The 17,993-nt window shown below is 44.9% G+C and overlaps 1 protein-coding gene across 1 annotated transcript in view; it reads right to left on the reverse strand.

Annotated features, from left to right (window-relative positions):
• ppef1 (protein phosphatase, EF-hand calcium binding domain 1) overlaps positions 1–17,993 on the reverse strand; it is a 78,933-nt gene that overhangs the window by 44,695 nt on the left and 16,245 nt on the right. The window contains exons 3-5 of the mRNA XM_072584825.1: positions 16,835–16,882; positions 12,488–12,615; positions 7,579–7,639 (exon numbers count right to left, since the gene is read on the reverse strand). Coding sequence (XP_072440926.1) covers positions 7,579–7,639; positions 12,488–12,615; positions 16,835–16,882 — 237 coding nt within the window. The remainder of the gene's footprint in view (positions 1–7,578; positions 7,640–12,487; positions 12,616–16,834; positions 16,883–17,993) is intronic.

A 17,993-nucleotide genomic window follows, 5' to 3' on the forward strand; every position in this document is an offset into this window, starting at 1 on the left:
GCCAATGTTTCGTTCACTATTAAAAATAGTGAGGTTTTAATATATTCCATAAAGCACTAGTTAGACCACAGCTGAATGCTGTGACCGGCTGGACTTGGATGCTCGTTTTCTGTGTGATGTACTCCCAAACTCCTCTGTTCCTTAGCTCTGCTCAGTCTTCCTCAATTTAACTAATAATATTTAGCTCCTTTGTTCTTCCTGCCAAAGTGCATAACCTCACATTTCCGTGCATGATGTTTCATCTGCCAGGTATTTTCCCCCCTTGCCTACATCCCTCTGCAGACTCTCTGTGTCTACCCTCACCACTTGCCTTCCCATCTATTCCTGTGTCTCCTGCAAACTTGGCAGGTTCACATTCCTCATCCAAGTAACTGATGTCTATTGTCAGTAATTGTGGCTCAGCACTAACCGCTGGGGGCACTCCACTAGGTACAGATTACCATCCTGAAAATATGCCACTCATCACATCTCTCCAGTACCTGCAGACCTCACCTTATCTGAAAAATCACCTCATAGCTCATTGCTCCCCATAGGGCTGTTGAGAGCTAAGCCCTGACACAAAGATTGGGATCTTGCTGATCAGCATGCTTCAGTACCTGTGTTGCCACATCTGGAGGTTTCCCCACAACCACCGCAACCAACTCCTGCCCCCTCTGCTGCCAATTGGTCATCCAACCATCACATCACTCTTCCCCAACCAATCAGAACTATACCAGCATTTGTTGCTCCTCCCTAACTGCTCTTGAAACAATTGGCTGTCAAGGCCATCCCAGAGGACAGCTAGGAGCCAATCACATTGCTGTGGGGTAAGGAGTCAGATGTAGGCCAGTCTGAGTAAGGATGGCAAATTTCCTTCTCCCGTGGGCATTCATGAACAGATGGGTCTTTCCAACAGCAATTAATGAGCTTCATAGTTTTAAACTCAAGATCAATTTAACAAATTTAAATTCCACCAGGTCCTATGGCAGGATTTGAACCCACGGTCTGGGTTATAAACCCAGTAACATTAGCACTACTCCACTACTCACATAGTCTAGTTCAATAATGCTCTCCAGCAACAATCTCTGATATTTATATAACTAGTTAAAAAAAAACAGGTTTCAAATACAATGAGGGGCAGGGTCTTATTTGGACAGCAGGGTCCCCCATCATCCATCATATCCGCAGACATGTGATATTCGAAGGAGCATTCATTGGTTGGAGTTGAGATGCCGCCCTTCCCACCAGAGGATGTCCTGTGTTTGAGAGCTGCCAGTCCAAGGCATTGGTGGGGTGAGAGTTCTTTTTATTTATTCATGAGATGTGAGTGTCACAGGCCATCTACTACCCATTCCTAATTGCCCATTGCTGTGGGTCTGGACTCACATGCAGGCCAGACCAGGTACAGATGGTGGCTTCCTTCCCCGAAGGACAGTAGTGAACCAGATGAGTTTCTCCAACAACTGGCAATGGTTTCATGGTCATCATTAGACTCATAGTTGAACTGAATGCAAATCCAACCTTCTGCCATGGTAGGATTTGAACCCAGATCCCCAGGACATAACCAGGATTCTGGGGTCATCGTCTAGGCCATCACCTCACAGAGTGGAGTGGGAAGTGAGGCTTGAAGAGAGGTTTGGTTGGACAGTCTGGACGGGTAATTACCACTTGATCTCACACCCCCCATTCCCAATCCCCTTGAGCTCCAGCCTCACAATGGAGGCCTGGCAGAAGTTGGTGCTTGACTGGCTAATGATCATTCAGTGAAGAGCCTGCGCTGAGGGGGGGATGGGCAGGCCAGTCTCGACTCGACACTCCCACCCTTGCTCCAGCCCTGGAAAACCGCGTCAGGGCTGGTAGGAGAGAAGGCAATTTGAAGGCTGTCAGGGGTATCAGACAGGCCTCTCCCCTCTGTGACTCTCCCCCCTCCAAAACCTTCCAACAAACCCATAGGCGAGAGCTCCGTAATATTCTGCCAATACTTGGAACACTCCCATCATGGGTTCCTTTTTCTTTCTACCTGGTCAGTAGACAGAGCCAGGAGCAATCCTGTGTAACTCAGGAACATTGGTAGAACTACACAGTGGCATAGTCACATTCATCCCACCAGCCACTAGGAAAGATGGGGGTCAGTGCTTAACCGAAATGTATTAGAACCCAATAGCTCCCCTCTGAACACCGCATCCATACACCAGAATGGCAGCCCCTCAGCACAGTTTACCAATTCTTACACTGTTCATTTATGCAGAAACACAACAGAATTGCAAAACAACATGAGAATCTCACAACATCAATTTGCACATAACCGATTGTGTCAAATAACTGTATGTTTGTTGAAATTTAACTCAGTGGTTCACCACAGATCAGCAAAGGTAGATCCATGAAGGGGTTAAAGACACTGGGTCATGTTCACGAGAATACAGCTGTTTGGAGTTTGCTGAGAGACTCAAGTGTGTATTAGCAGCAATTACTGTGATTTGTAGTCATTGACACTTCTCAAATTATGGTGAGTGTCTTATTATAGACACAAGCTCAAGCCTGTCAGGCTTTGAGGCAGGAGATCATGGAAGGGCAATGAACAAAGCTATTTGTCCCCTCCAAGAGAAAAGGGCAAGGTAGGTCCAATAAAGAGCAGCACCTTGGAGGGGGATCTAGGGTTGGGGGAGAGTGAGATAGGGGCAGCATGGTGGCTCAGTGGTTAGCACTGCTGACTCACAGCACCAGGGACCCAGGTTTGATTCCAGCCTCGGGTGACCGTCTGCATGGGTTTCCTCCGGGTGCTCCGGTTTCCTCCTACGGTCCAAGGATGTGCAGGTCAGGTGAATTGGCCATGCTAAATTGCCCATAGTGTTAGGTGCATTAGTCAGAGGGAAATGGGACTAGGTGGGTTACTCTCCGGATGGTCGGTGTGGGGTTGTTGGGCTGAAGGGCCTGTTTCCGCGCTCGAGGGAATCTAATTTAAGCAGAACTTTGCTAAACCAACTGATCTTTCCTTGCTCACAATCCCTCTCTGATGATTCATGATCAGCATCCGTTTGTGAAAGGACTTTGTAAGAATCCTCTGAGAGGGATTATAAACTGAGAATGATTTTGCAATTTTAAAGATTGCAAATGCGATGGCAAGAAATATCAATTCTGATGATGTTATTGATTCATTTGCTGACATGGTGGCCTGAATGCCATTTTTTTCTCTCTGTCGATTTCACAATGTAACATTTATCCAGGTGTCACTCTATCATTCTCAAAAATGCCAAAAGACACATTTAAGTTTTTCAAAAATTGTCTTTATCTCCTGTGAGTTTTCAGTCTCATCGGTTTCTTGTTAAAATGATGCTTGCAGCACATTTACCCTTGTTGTAAAACCTGAGACATGTGAGTACAATGTGGAGACACATTGGGAACATTTGATTCCAATGGCAATGTGTGATTGTGACCAGCTGCTATTAAACAGAATTGTGAAAGGGAGTGGAATAACATGTACAATTGGGGTTGGTGGGAGAAGTCACAGGATTGGGTGCTGCAAACTGGAAGAGTAGCACAGCCATTCCTCTTCCGAACCATGGGCTTGCGTCACAGTAGTCTCAGCAATGACTGTGGATCTAGCTTTGAGGAGACTGGTGCAAGTAGACCTTCACTCAATGAGGTCCCCCAGTGTTCCCCTCATTCCCACTCAAACCTTGATAACATACAATGATACAAATTAAGAGCTGGTGGAGGTTCCTCAGGCCTGCTCACCCATTTAGTAAGATCATGGCTGAGCCTCAAATCCACATTCTCACCTAGCTCAGTAACCTTTCAACACCCCTTCACATCCCCTTCCATTACTCACAAACCTACCCCTCTCTGCCCCAAACGTATTCCACTTGTGGAAGAGGGCAATGGAACACACTGCCTGGAAATGTGATGGAGGCAGTTCAATTGAGACATTGGGTGTGTTTTCATTTTAGATTAGATTCCATACAGTGTAGAAACAGGCCCTTCAGCCCAACAAGTCCAAACTACCCCTTCGGAGAATAACCCACCCAGACCCATTTCCTTCTGACTAATGCACCTAACACTATGGGCAATTTGCCATGGCCAATTCACCTGACCTTCACATCTTTAGACTGTGGGAGGAAACTGGAGTACCCAAGGAAACCCAAGCAGACACTGGGAGAATGTACAAACTCCACACAGTCACCCAAGGCTGGAATCTAACCTGGATCCCTGGTGCTGTGAGGCAGCAGTGCTAACTACTGAGCCATTGTGCTACCATTTTTGGGGTGAAAATAATGTGCAAGAGTGTGGGACGGAAGCAGTAGAGTGCGAACAGACTTCCAAAGACTCTCAACCCTCTCTGACCAAAGGCAATATTCTGTCTTAAATGAGCATCCCCTTTCTTTTTGTAAAATATAGCCACCGGTTCTGCATTCTCCCACATCATAAGATTGGGCAGAGCTTAAAACAGTTTCAAACGTTAACCCTCTCAGAAGCATTCCTCCCTTACAAAACTGGTCTTGTCTTTTGAAGTAGCAAGCCAGTCAGTTCAAGGGCAGTTAGGGATGGGAAACCTACTGCTCTTGCCAGGTGCACTTGTATCCCACAAAAGAAGGTAGTGTTATGGAACAGAGAGACCTGAAGGTTCAGGTACATAATTCTTTGAAATTTGCATCACGTGTATCCACAAGCTTGCCTTCATTGCTCAGACCTTTGAGTATAGGAGTTGAGATGTTATGTTGTGGTTGTATAGGATGTTGGTGAGATCTCTTCTGGAGTACTGTGTCCAGTTCTAGTTGCCCTACTACAGGAAGGATATTATTAAGCTGGAGAGGGCTCAGGAAACATTTGCCAAGACTTTGCCAGGAATGGAGGATTTGAGTTATAAGTTGAGGTTGGGAGGTTTTTCACTGGAGCATAAGAGATTGAGGGGTGACTTTTTAGAGGTTTATAAAATCATCAAGGGCATAGATAAGGTGAATAGCTGGCGCCTTTACCCTAGGGTGAGGTTTTCAAGGCGAGGGAACATATCTTTAAGGCAAAAGGAGAAAGATTTAAAAAACACAAGGAGCAACTCTTTTACACAGAGGACTTTCCAGAAGATGCATGGGCAATTACAACATTTTAAGTGACGTTTAGATAAGTACATGAATAAGAAAATTTGGACAGATCTGGGCCAGCTCAGGCAGATGGGACTAGTTTAGTTTGGGACTATGGTTGTTATGGACTGGTTGGACTGAAGGATTTGTTTCCGTGCTGTATGACTCTATAAATTAAAAAGAATAAAGATCCCTGACATGATCCCTCTTTGGTTGCTCATGGGAATAATCCTTCTACCTTATCCCTTTCCCTTCACATGGGGGTACGAGCTGGGTCAGGGACCTGTCTGATGTGGAATGGCTGGACAGGCCAGGCTTACATCCACTGGAGGTTAGCACCAAGAGGCAACCTGATTGAAAAACTTAATAGACAATAGGTACATTCTGCCTTTTTAGTCAGCACCACCATGCATTATGATCATGGCTGATCATCCACAATCCGTATCCTGTTCCTGCCTTATCCCCATCACCCTCAATTCCACTATCCTTAAGAGCTCTATCCAACTCTTTCTTGAAAGTATCCATAGACTTGGCCTCCACTGCCTTCTGGGGCAGAGCATTCCATACACCCACCACTATCTGGGTGAAGAAGTTTCTCCTCAACTCTGTTCTAAATGGCCTACCCCTTATTTTTAAACTGTGTCCTCTGGTTTGGGACTCACCAATCAGCGGAAACATGCTTCCTGCCTCCAGAGTGTCCAATCCTTTAATAATCTTATACGTCTCAATCAGATCCCCTCTCCGTCTTCTAAACTCAAGGGTATACAAGCCCAGCTGCTCCAATCTTTCAACATAAGATAGTCCCGCCATTCCAGGAATTGACTTCATGAACCTACACTGCACTCCCACGATAGCCAGAATGTCTTTCCTCAAATTTGGAGACCAAAACTGCACACAATATTCCAGGTGCGGTCTCACCAGGGCCCTGTACAGCTGCAGAAGAACCTCTTTGCTTCTATACTTAATCCCTCTTGTTGTGAAGACCAGCATGCTATTAGCTTTCTTCACTGACTGCTGTACCTGCATGCTTGCTTTCATTGACTGATGTACAAGAACACCTAGATCTCGTTGTACCTAATTTGACTCCAGTTAGGTAGTAATCTTCCTTCCTGTTCTTGCCACCAAAGTGGATAACCACACATTTATCCACATTAAACTGCATCTGCCATGCATCCGTCCACTCACCTAGCCTGTCCAGGTCACCCTGTATTCTCCTAACAACCTCCTCACATTTAACCCTGCCACCCAGCTTTGTGTCATCAGCAAATTTGTTAATATTTCTTTTAATACCTTCATCTATATCATCAATGTTAATTGTAAAAAGCTGCAGTCCCAGCCCTGATCCCTGTGGTACTCCACTGGTCACTGCCTGCCGTTCCTGAAGAAGGGCTCATGCCCGAAACGTCGATGCTCCTTGGATGCTGCCTGACCTGCTGCACTTTTCCAGCAACATATTTTCAGCTCTGATCTCCAGCATCTGCAGTTCTCACTTTCTCCTTCCTGTCAGCCAACCAATTTTCAGTCCAAGTCAGTACTTTGCCCCTAATACCATGTGCCCTAATTTTGCTATGTGGGACTTTATCAAAGGCTTTCTGAAAGTCCAGGTATACTACATCCACTGGATCTCCATCTTCAGAGTTATATCCTCAAAACATTCCAGAAGATTAGTCAAGCATGATTTCCCCTTCATAATTCCATGCTGACTCTGACCTACCCTGTTACCGCTATCCAGATGTGTCATAATTTCGTCCTTTATAATTGACTCCAGCATTTTTCCCAACACTGAGGTCAGAATCCTGTGGCAGAATCTAGAACCAAGGGGGTCACTGTTTAAAAATCTGGGTTTGCCCATTTGAACCTGAGACGAGGATAAATAATTTCCTCTCTGGAAGAGTCTGGAACACTTTGCCTCAAAAGCCAGTGGAGGCCGAGTCCTTAAATATTTTTAAGGCTGTAGTAGATAGATTCTTGATAGACAAAGAGGTGAAAGGTCACTGAGAACATGCAGGAATATAGCGTTGAGGTTAATATCAGATCTTATTCTACGGTGGAGCAGGCTTGAGGAACTGAATAGTTTCCTCCTGCTCCTAATTCATGTGTATGTACTCACTCTTCCTTGCCATCTATGTGCCAGAGCTTCCCATTATCGGCATGAATTGAAGTACCTTGCTATTATGCTGCAAAGCCAATATAGTTAAAATATTCACTCTGCTGTTTAAACCATTTCAGCTAACTTTCAGTCATTTCTTTCCATAATATAATTAAGGTAAGAATTTGTCCAGTGTCTAAAACACTCAGCAAAGCAGTGATCCATAAATGTAAAAAAATTACTTTAGGAAATAACATCTCAGGTAGTTATCAAGTCATTCGCTCTCAAAATATTTATAGCAGAACATAAAGGAATACACTTCAAAACAGTTGTAAAAACACACATCCACCTGGAATGCCTTAGTTTTGTTTTAAACAATATCCCTTTGATGCTTTCAAACATGAAGAAAATTGCCGGGAGATGTTTGTTACTCACCACTGCCTGTCTCACCAGGCTGCATGTAGTGGTTCATTAGAAACGTAAAGAAGTGGGACAGCTGGAAATGAAGGACACAGCTCAGGTTATCAAAGACAGTCTACATCACCCAGCATCTGCAAGAACTTCTGTACCACGGCGCACAACTGGGCTCACAACCCAACATCATTTCACAAAACCAACGCTGGAATTTAAATTAAAGACTGCACAGAGTTCAAAAGACTGTCCTTTAATGCAGTTACAAAATGGGGTGATTGTTGAATAATTACTCTCGAGTACAAAGTTAGACTCAGCCTTGTCCTTTCGTGACAACTTCGGCGCCAATACCATAATTAATAATGATTTACAATAATGCTGTACTTACCTAAGTAGACATCCCTTTATAGTGGTGAGAGCAATCCAGTTAACCCTGCATAAAACCATGTTAAGACTGCACTTGGAGCACTCTGTACAGTTCTTCATATTACTGAAAGGACATGCAGATTCTCTGATCAACGTGCAAAACATAACTTAAGAAAAACACCAAAATGGGAGGTTTTGTGGCAGTGCTCCTGCCTCTGGGCCAGGAGCTGCAGATTATGGGCGGCACGGTGGCACAGTGGTTAGCACTGCTGCCTCGCAGCGCCGGAGACCCGGGTTCAATTCCCGCCTTAGGCGACTGACTGTGTGGAGTTTGCACGTTCTCCCCGTGTCTGCGTGGGTTTCCTCCGGGTGCTCCGGTTTCCTCCCACAGTCCAAAGATGTGCAGGTCAGGTGAATTGGCCATGCTAAATTGCCCGTAGTGTTAGGCAAGGGGTAAATGTAGGGGTATGGGTGGGTTACGCTTCGGCGGGGTGGTGTGGACTTGTTGGGCCGAAGGGCCTGTTTCCACACTGTAAGTAATCTAATCTAATTGGAGGGCCACACCAGGATTTGTTGGCCATGGAGGTTGATTATCAGCCTTTATATCCTTCTAATATCTCGGATAGTAGTAAGAGTGTCTCCAGTAAGTCATGAAGGCAGTGGCAAACTACTGAACTGACTGTGTCACAAGGTCCGTTTCAGAAAGTAGTTAAACACATTGCTATGGGTGGGGAGTCATGTTTAGGCCAGACTGGGAAAGGATGGTAGATTCCCTTCTTTCAAGGACATTAGTGAAGCAGATGGATTTTTATCGAAAATAGGTTATAATTTCAGATTTATGAGTTATGAGTGGAATTTTAATTCCTCCAGTGGCAATGAATCCATGCCACCACAGAATTATCCTCAGCCTGTGGATTATGAATCCAGTGATGTTGCCTGATGCTCTATGTCTCCGGTCCAGTGGATAAAGCCAAGGATACAGTATGCTTCACTGAACTGTCAACAAGTCCCGTCACCCTCGGGGACTTGTACATATAGACATCCAGATCCTCTGTGACTGCACCGCTTTGGAGATATTTTCTACCATCTCTCCATGTTTCTCCTACAAAATGGATCACTTCACTATTCTGTGTTGAACGTCATCTGCCATTTGTGTTACTCCTCCATCAACCATTAGAATGTAAGAACATTTGAACATAAGAATATAGCAGGAATAGGTCATTCAGAGCCTCAAGACTGTTCAAACATTTAGTACAATCATGGCCTTGATTCATATTGTTTCCTGCTCTCCATCACTCTTCAATCTGTTACCAATTAAAATTCTATCTCCTCCTTAAATTTACTCAATGTCCCAGCATCCACCACACTCTGAAGTCATGAATTCCACATCAGCTCGACCCTTTAAGAGAAGTAATTCCTCCTCAACCCTGTTCTAAACTGCTACCCTCATCCTAAAACGATGACCTCTTGTTCTAGATTGTCTCATATGTGGAAATATCCTTTTCTTTGTCAATCCTTGTCTACATTATCTTCCCCGCAGTTCACAATGCTTTCAGGTTTCATGTCATCCATGAAATTTTGAGATTATTCACTGTACACCAGGCTCAAGATCATTAGGAGAAAGTGAGGACTGCAGATGCAGGAGATCAGAGCTGAAAAGATCATTAGTACATGCAAAAAAGGTGGGGCTTAAGACCAACCTCTGAGGAACTCACGACAAGCTTTCTTCCAGCCCCCAAAAAATTCATTGACCATCTGTCTGTTCCCATCACTCAGCCAGTTTGATATCCACATTATCACTGTCCCTTTATTTACCAGGAGCAATGACCTTCTCCATAAGTCTATTGAGTGCTTTTTTTTTGGAAATCCACATACACCACATTTACAGCATTACCCACATCAACTCTCTCTGCTATCTGAAGGAAAAAGCCCCCAATGAGTTAGTTAAATACAAACCCACACTTTGACAAATGTATTTGTCTAAATAAAGTCATAGAGTCATAGAGATGTACAGCATGAAAACAGACCTTTCCAATCCAACCTGTCCAGGCCAACCAGATATCCCAACCCAATCTAGTTCCACCTGCCAGCACTCGGCCCATATCCCTCCAAACCCTTCCTATTCATATACCCATCCAAATGCCTCTTAAATGTTGCAATTGTACCAGCCTCCACCACATCCTCTGGCAGCTCATTCCATACACGTACCACCCTCTGCGTAAAAAACGTTGCCCCTTAGGTCTCTTTTATATCTTTTCCCTCTCAGGGGAAAGACTTTGTCTATTTATCCTATCCATGCCCCTCATAATTTTGTAAACCTCGAAGGTTACCCCTCATCCTCCGACGCTCCAGGGAAACCAGCCCCAGCCTGTTCAGTCTCTCCCTATAGATCAAATCCTCCAACCCTGGCAACATCCTTGTAAATCTTTTCTGAACCCTTTCAAGTTTCACAACATGTTTCCAGTAGGAAGGAGGCCAGAATTGCACGCAATATTCCAACAGTGGCCTAACCAATGTCCTGTACAGCCGCAACATGACCTCCCAACTCCTGTACTCAATACTATGACCAGTAAAGGAAAGCCTCCCAAATGCCTTCTTCATTATCCTATCTACCTGCAACTCCACTTTCAAAGAGATATGAACCTGCACTCCAAGGTCTGTTGTTGTGGTTCTGTTCGCTGAGCTGGGAATTTGTGTTGCAAACGTTTCGTCTCCTGTCTAGGTGACATCCTTAGTGCTTGGGACCCTCTTGTGAAGCGCTTCTGTGATGTTTCCTCCGGCATTTACAGTGGCTTGTCTCTGCCGCTTCCGGTTGTCAGTTCCAGCTGTCCGCTGCAGTAGCCGGTATATTGGGTCCAGGTCGATGTGTTTGTTGATAGAATCTGTGGATGAGTGCCATGCCTCTGGCTATTCTCTGTTTGGCTTGCCCTATAATAGTAGTGTTGTCCCAGTCAAACTCATGTTGCTTGTCATCTGCGTGTGTGGCTACTAAGGATAGCTGGTCGTGTCGTTTCGTGGCTAGTTGGTGTTCATGGATGCAGATTGTTAGCTGTCTTCCTGTTTGTCCTATGTAGTGTTTTGTGCAGTCCTTGCATGGGATTTTGTACATTATATTGGTTTTGCTCATGCTGGGTATCGGGTCCTTCGTTCTGGTGAGTTGTTGTCTGAGAGTGGCTGTTGGTTTGAGTCCTAGTGGTCGCAGTAGTCTGGCTGTCAGTTCAGAAATGCTCCTGATGTATGGTAGTGTGACTAGTCCTTTGGGTTGCGGCATGTCCTCGTTCTGTTGTCTTTCCCTTAGGCATCTGTTGATGAAATTGCGCGGGTATCTGTTTTTGGCGAATATACTGTAGAGGTGTTCTTCTTCTTCTTTTTTTTGTAGTTCTGGTGTACTGCAGTGTGTTGTGGCCTCTTTGAATAGTGTCTTGATGCAACTTTGTTTGTGTGTGTTGGGGTGGTTGCTTTCATTGTTTCATAGTCATGCCGCAACCCAAAGGACTAGCCACAAAATCAATGTAGTGTACAAAATCCCATGCAAGGACTGCACAAAACACTACATAGGACAAACAGGAAGACAGCTAACAATCCGCATCCAGGAACACCAACTAGCCACGAAACAACACTACCAGCTATCCTTAGTAGCCACACACGTAAATGACAAACAACATGAATTTGACTGGGACAACACTACTATTATAGGGCAAGTCAAACAGAGAACTGCCAGGGAATTCCTAGAATCTGTGGATGAATGCCATGCCTCTATCAACAAACACATCGACCTGGACCCAATATACTGACCACTGCAGCGGACAGCTGAAACTGACAACCTGAAGCGGCAGAGACAAGCCATTGTAAATGCCAGAGGAAACATCACAGAAGCGCTTCACAAGAGGCTCCCAAGCACTGAGGATGTCACCTAGACAGGGGCCGAAACGTTTGCAACACAAATTCCCAGCTCGGCGAACACAACCACAACAACGAGCTCCCGAGCTACAAAACTTCTCCCAAACTTTGAACTCCAAGTTCTCTTTGTTCAGCAACACTCCCGAGGACCTTACTATTAAGTGTACAAGTCCTGCTAAGATTTGCTTTCCCAAAATGCTGTGGAGAAGTATTAGAGGAGAAAGGAACAAAAGGACCAGGGCGAGAAATAACAAAAACAATTTGCTGGAAAAACTCAGCAGATTGGAGGGTTGGTGTGGACTTGTTGGGCCAAATGGCCTGTTTCCACATTGCAGGGAATCTAATATAATCTGGCAGCATCTGTGGAGAGAAAGCAGAGTTAAGGATCACCTGACCCGAAACGTTAACTCTGTAGTTGCTGGCCATAATCCTTATTCCCGTTTTTAACCAGGGGTGAGCTTTGCATGTATCTCCAGTACTCTGGCAACACCCTGAGTCAAAGGAAAATGGGAAAATCAGGACTTGTATCTCCACAATTTTCTCTCTTGTATCCATCAATGTCCTGAGATGCATCTCATTTGGTCCCAGGGTCTTGTTCGATTTGAGTACAGGTTGCTAGGCGATCATACAACGATGACAAGGGTTATTCAGTGAGAATGCTGTTCACCTGTAGCTGGTCTTGCTCTCCTGAATACTCGATAGATTGAAAAATGCTCCACGTGTAGCGACGCCTCATCTCCATTCGTGCCACATAGCGACGATACCAGCCCTGAATCAGGATGGCTGCTTTAATGGCTGCATAATGAGAGGGAAAAAACAATGTCAGAAAGATTTTATATTCAGTCAGGAGGGGAACGATCAAACACTGACTCAACTGGGATACAACCCTACACACACTGACTGTCATTGGGGACAATACCACACACACCCTGACTGTCACTGGGATACAGTCCTACAAACTGACATTTTCTGGGATACTGCTCTACAGAGACCAGATTATAGTCCCACAGACGCTCTCTCTCAAACAGGTTACAGTCCCACAGACGCACTCTCTCAAACAGGTTACAGTCCCACAGACACACTCTCGAACAGGTACAGTCCCACGGGCACTGACTCTCTCAAAGGTAAGTATCACAGACACTTGACGCTCACACAGCTACAGGGAGAAAGTGAGGACTGCAGATGCTGGAGATCAGAGTCAAAAAGTGTGGCACTAGAAAAGCACAGCCGGTCAGGCAGCACCCGAGGAGCAGAATAGTCGACGCTTCAGGCATAAGCTCTTCATCAGGAATGTGCTCGAAATGTCGACCCTCCTGCTTCTCGGATGCTGCCTGACTGGCTATGTTTTTCCAGCCCGACACTTTTGACTCTCACACAGGTTACAGTCCCATTGACACCACTCTCGAATAGGTTACAATCCCATAGATGCTGATTCACAAACAAGTTACAGTCCCACAGACATTGATTCTTAAATAGGTTACAGACCCACAGAAGCTGACTCTCTCACAGGTATAGTCCCACTGACACTGACTCTCACACAGGTTACAATCCACAGGCATTGACTCTCAAACAGGTACATCTCACAGACACTAACTCTCAAGCAGGTTACAGTCACATTTACACTGACTCTCAAACAGGTTATAGTCACATGGGCACTGACTCACAGACAGGTTAGTGTCGCTGATACTGATTCTCAAACAGGTTACACTCCCACAGACACTGATTCACGAACAGATACCGTCCCGCAAGGCACTGAATCTCAAACAGGTTACAGTCCGATAGATACTGCTTCTCCAAAAGGTTACAATCCCACAGATTCTGATTCACAAACAGTTCGAGTCCCACAGACACTGACTCTCAACCGGCACTGACTCTTAGACAGGTTACAGTCCCACAGACACCGACTCTCACACAGGTACAGTCCCATTTACACTGACTCTTAAACAGGTTGCAGTCTCCCAGACACTGACTCTCAAATAGCATACACTTCCACTGACACCATCAAGCCTATATTTTTCTCCGTCTGTAATTTGTGAATTGTAGGAATCATTCACAGGTAGCAATGTGTATTGTGTAATGACAGTGTTAAATGTGACCTGTCTCTCTGAGTATCCAGCGTTTTTGCTCAGGATCAAATTATAATATCATTTTCAACTGGAAATGCTGGAACAAATCGAATTGATCCCCTGAATGAGATTGGCTGAGGGAAAAATGATCTTGAAACTATAGCCAGTAGGGATAAGATTTCAGAAAACAGGAGGATCATTCATTCTGTTCACGGGAACCACTTGATTCTCACTGTGTCTTCCTTTAAGACAGAATTCTGAACGTCATGTAGTTTGTAAGGACCAATTTCTTATATTAAATTATACCAATTTCACTTTTCTGAAAATCTCAATCAGCTTTGCTTAATAGACAAACCAATGACCTGCAGGTAAAGATGATGTCATTTGCACATGCTCAGTATCATGCTACTGCCAGGACTCTTCCTGACTCCTGGCCACATAATGTCCTCCTTTCCTTGGTTCTCTACCAACCTCTGCTACTTAAGCAGTGACATAACATGCACAGTAGATTTGAATTGAGTATATTTCCAGATTTATTGTTAAAGCAAGGACAGTCTCACCCACTGTCAGCAGTGTCGTAGTAGCAGATCAAGGACACATCTGCAAATTCTCAAAATCGCAATTCACCATTAGCTGAGCACCTTAAGATCACTGACACCTTCAACCAGCACACACTGCTTCTGGAAGGAGAATTAAACAATCCCCACTCTTCCTTTAATACCTGGAGTATTGGCTGGAGAGGGAGTGCAACAAAAGTTGATCACACTGATTCCTGGGATGGCAGGACGGATGTATGAAGAGAGACTGGATTGGTTAGGTCTACATTGAACGGAGTTCAGAACAATGAGAGGGAGAGCTGACAGAAACTGGATTAGACAGGCAAAATGCAGGAAGGATGTTCCTGATGACAAGGTAGTCCAGACGCAAGGGCCATTTTAGACTGAGATGAGGAGGAATCTCTTCACCCAGAGAGTGGAATTCTCTGAACAGAAATCTGATGAGGGTAAACATTTGAATGATTTCAAGAAGATATAGCTCTTAGGGAGGACGTGCAAACAAGGGACTGAGTTTGATCAGACATGGCCTACTCTTGTATAATGTTTCATAGGAGCAGGCAGCATATGTCATTTATAAATGACTTGGATGAGGAAGTGGAAGGGTGGGTTAGTAAGTTTGTCAATGACACAAAGGTTGGTGAAGTGGTGTATAGTGTGGAGGGCTGCTGTAGGTTGCAACAAGACATTGCTGGGATGCAGAACTGGGCTGATAAGTGGCAGATGGAGTTCAACCTGGAAAAGTGTAATCTGGAAGGTTGAATTTGAATGCAGAGTGCAGAGTTAAAGGCAGGATTCTTGGAAGTCGGAGGAATAGAGGGATCTTGGGATCCATGTCCAGTGGTTAGCACTGCTGCCTCACAGCGCCAGAGACCTGGGTTCAATTCCCGCCTCAGGCGACTGACTGTGTGGAGTTTGCACATTCTCCCCGTGTCTGCGTGGGTTTCCTCTGGGTGCTCTGGTTTCATCCCACAGTCCAAAGATGTGTAGGCCAGGTGAATTGGCCATGCTAAATTGTCTGTAGTGTTAGGCAAGGGGTAAATGGAGGGGTATGGGTGGGTTGTGCTTCGGCGAGTCGGTGTGGACTTGTTGGGCCGATGGGCCTGTTTCCACACTGTAAAGTAATCTAATCTAATCTAAAATTGCCACCCAAGTTGATAGGGTTGTTAAGAAGGTGTACGGTGTGTTGGCTTTCAGTAGCAGGGGGATTGAGTTTGAGCCACAAGATTATGCTGCAGCTCTGTAGAGCCCTATTTAGTCCACACTTGGAATATTGTGTTCAGTTCTGGTCACTTCATTATAGGAAGGAAGTGGAAGCTTTAGAGAGGGTGTAGAGGAGATTTACCAGGATGCTGCCTGGACTGGAGGGCATGTCTCATGAAGAAAGGTTGAGCTATCTAGGGCTTTTCTCAATGGAGTGAAGAAGGATGAGATGTAACCTGATAGAGATGTAGAAGATGATGAGAGACATAGATAGAGTGGATAGCCAGAGACGTTTTCCCAGGGCAGAAATGGCTATCATGAGGGGGCATAATTTACGATGATTGGGGGAAGGTTTGGGGGAGATGTCAGAGGTAGGTTCTTTACACCGAGAGTAGTGGGTGCGTGGAATGCACTGCCAGCGGTGGTAGTAGAGTCAGATACATTAGGGATATTTTAAGCAACTCTTGGATACGCACATGGATGATAGTAAAATGAAGGGTATGTGGGTTAGTTTGATCTTAGAATAGGTCAAAAGGGCCAAAGGGCCTGTATTGTTCTGTGGTCTATGTTTAACTATGTCTTTTCGTAATGCAACTTTCAAAGAACTACAGGTAGATTGCGTTCTTGTGAAACCCTGCATTCTAGAAAAATTGTGCTTTAGAAACAGCGCTTAAAGTGTTGGCGATGTAATTGCGTTAATGTTTAAAAGTTTGCGCTTTAGAAACAGTGTCTCCAATTTGTCAATTGCGTTACAGCGATTTCGCGTCAATGAAACACACATTATAGTAGAACGACCTGCATGTATCTGAAGCCCTAGGTCTCTGTGTTCTACAGCACTACAAGGCCCTAGTTTTAATTGTATAAGTCCTGCCTTTGTATGTTTTACCAAAATGCATATCTAATTCTGGTCACATGAGTGTCACCAATTTTATTTGCTCCACAATAGGTTGGTGTGCCTTCAGTTTCCTTAACCCTGGAGTCTGGGACTCCCTCCTTAAGTCAGTCTTTCATTCTGTATCTCTCTCCCTTTCTGGCATCAAGACACTCCAAGTTTCTGCTGTTCTTCCCAAGAGGAAGTTGCAATGTGGAGTGCAGCCAGTGGATGTAGATAGAAGGTAAAATCTTGCTGGTTAAAATATGGATAATGATAGGTTTCATAACATGACACATTGGACAGAATCAAACACTTACCTGCAAAAGGAGGTGGAGTTCTTGCCAACTCATCTGCCTGGGAGGTAACTGAACAAAAGAATCTGTAAGTTTTACACAGTCAGATCCCAGTAAACAGAGGAGGAAATTAGCTTAGTCAGTAACAAACTGCACTGTACTAAGGAGAAAAGAGCAGAAATAAGGTTAAAAGAGGAAATTGTATACAGAATTCCACAGAAGGTGACAATATGGAAATATTATTTTGTCTGACAGATTCTATACGGTTACTGGGTTCCCCCCCATGTCCTTTAACACCATGCATTTATATTCAGCAGATCATTCCCTACCACCTCCAGCATGATGCCACCAACAAACACAAAGAATCCCTACAGAGTGGAAACAGGCCATTCAGCCCATCGAGTCCACACTAATGCTCCAGAGAACATCCCACCCAAGCCCATCCACCCTATCCTTATACCCTTTGCATTTCCCATTGCCAACCCATCCAGCCTACACATTCCTGGGCACTATGGGTAATTTAGCATGGCCAATTCACCTAACTGACACATCTTTGGACTGTGGGAGGAAACGGTATCACCCAGAGGAAACCCATGCAGACACAGGGAGAATGTGCAAACTCCACACAGACAATAACCTGCCTCTCTCCTCCACAGTCAGCATGGGGAGAAAATGGTTTTTCCATAGCACTCCTCAATCATCATGACGCGCAGCTCCCTCTTTCCAGGGCACCTTTTCCATGTGGATAGCAGCTGCCCTTTGAGTGAACTACACTGAACCTCTTTAAATTTGACCACAGTGGTGAAGCCTGCTGCCCCTTGGAATTACCCAAGAGCATGGACAACCAACTGCTCCCCATCGTTTCTTCAACCAATGTGGATAAAGCGAGGAGCTAGAAGAAGCACTGCAGATCAAGCTGCATCAGAAGAGAAGGGGAGGTTTGATGAATGTTTCAGATCAGAAATTTTCATACATCAACCAATCCCATTCGCCTTGCCAACCAGTCGTCAGCACCTTGTTGTGATTGGTTTAAAGTTGGCATTCATGCCTGTATCCTAGTGAGCACAAAATTAAAATGCCTCAGCAACATGAATCTCCTTGCAGTGAGATTCAGCAAGTTCAACAACTTCAGAAAATAACCTGTGCCTCCTGCCCCAGTAGCTACCTGACACAGGAGCAGCGC

Source organism: Chiloscyllium punctatum, chromosome 15 (genome assembly GCF_047496795.1).
Source record: "Chiloscyllium punctatum isolate Juve2018m chromosome 15, sChiPun1.3, whole genome shotgun sequence".
In the NCBI taxonomy this organism is placed as follows: domain Eukaryota; kingdom Metazoa; phylum Chordata; class Chondrichthyes; order Orectolobiformes; family Hemiscylliidae; genus Chiloscyllium; species Chiloscyllium punctatum.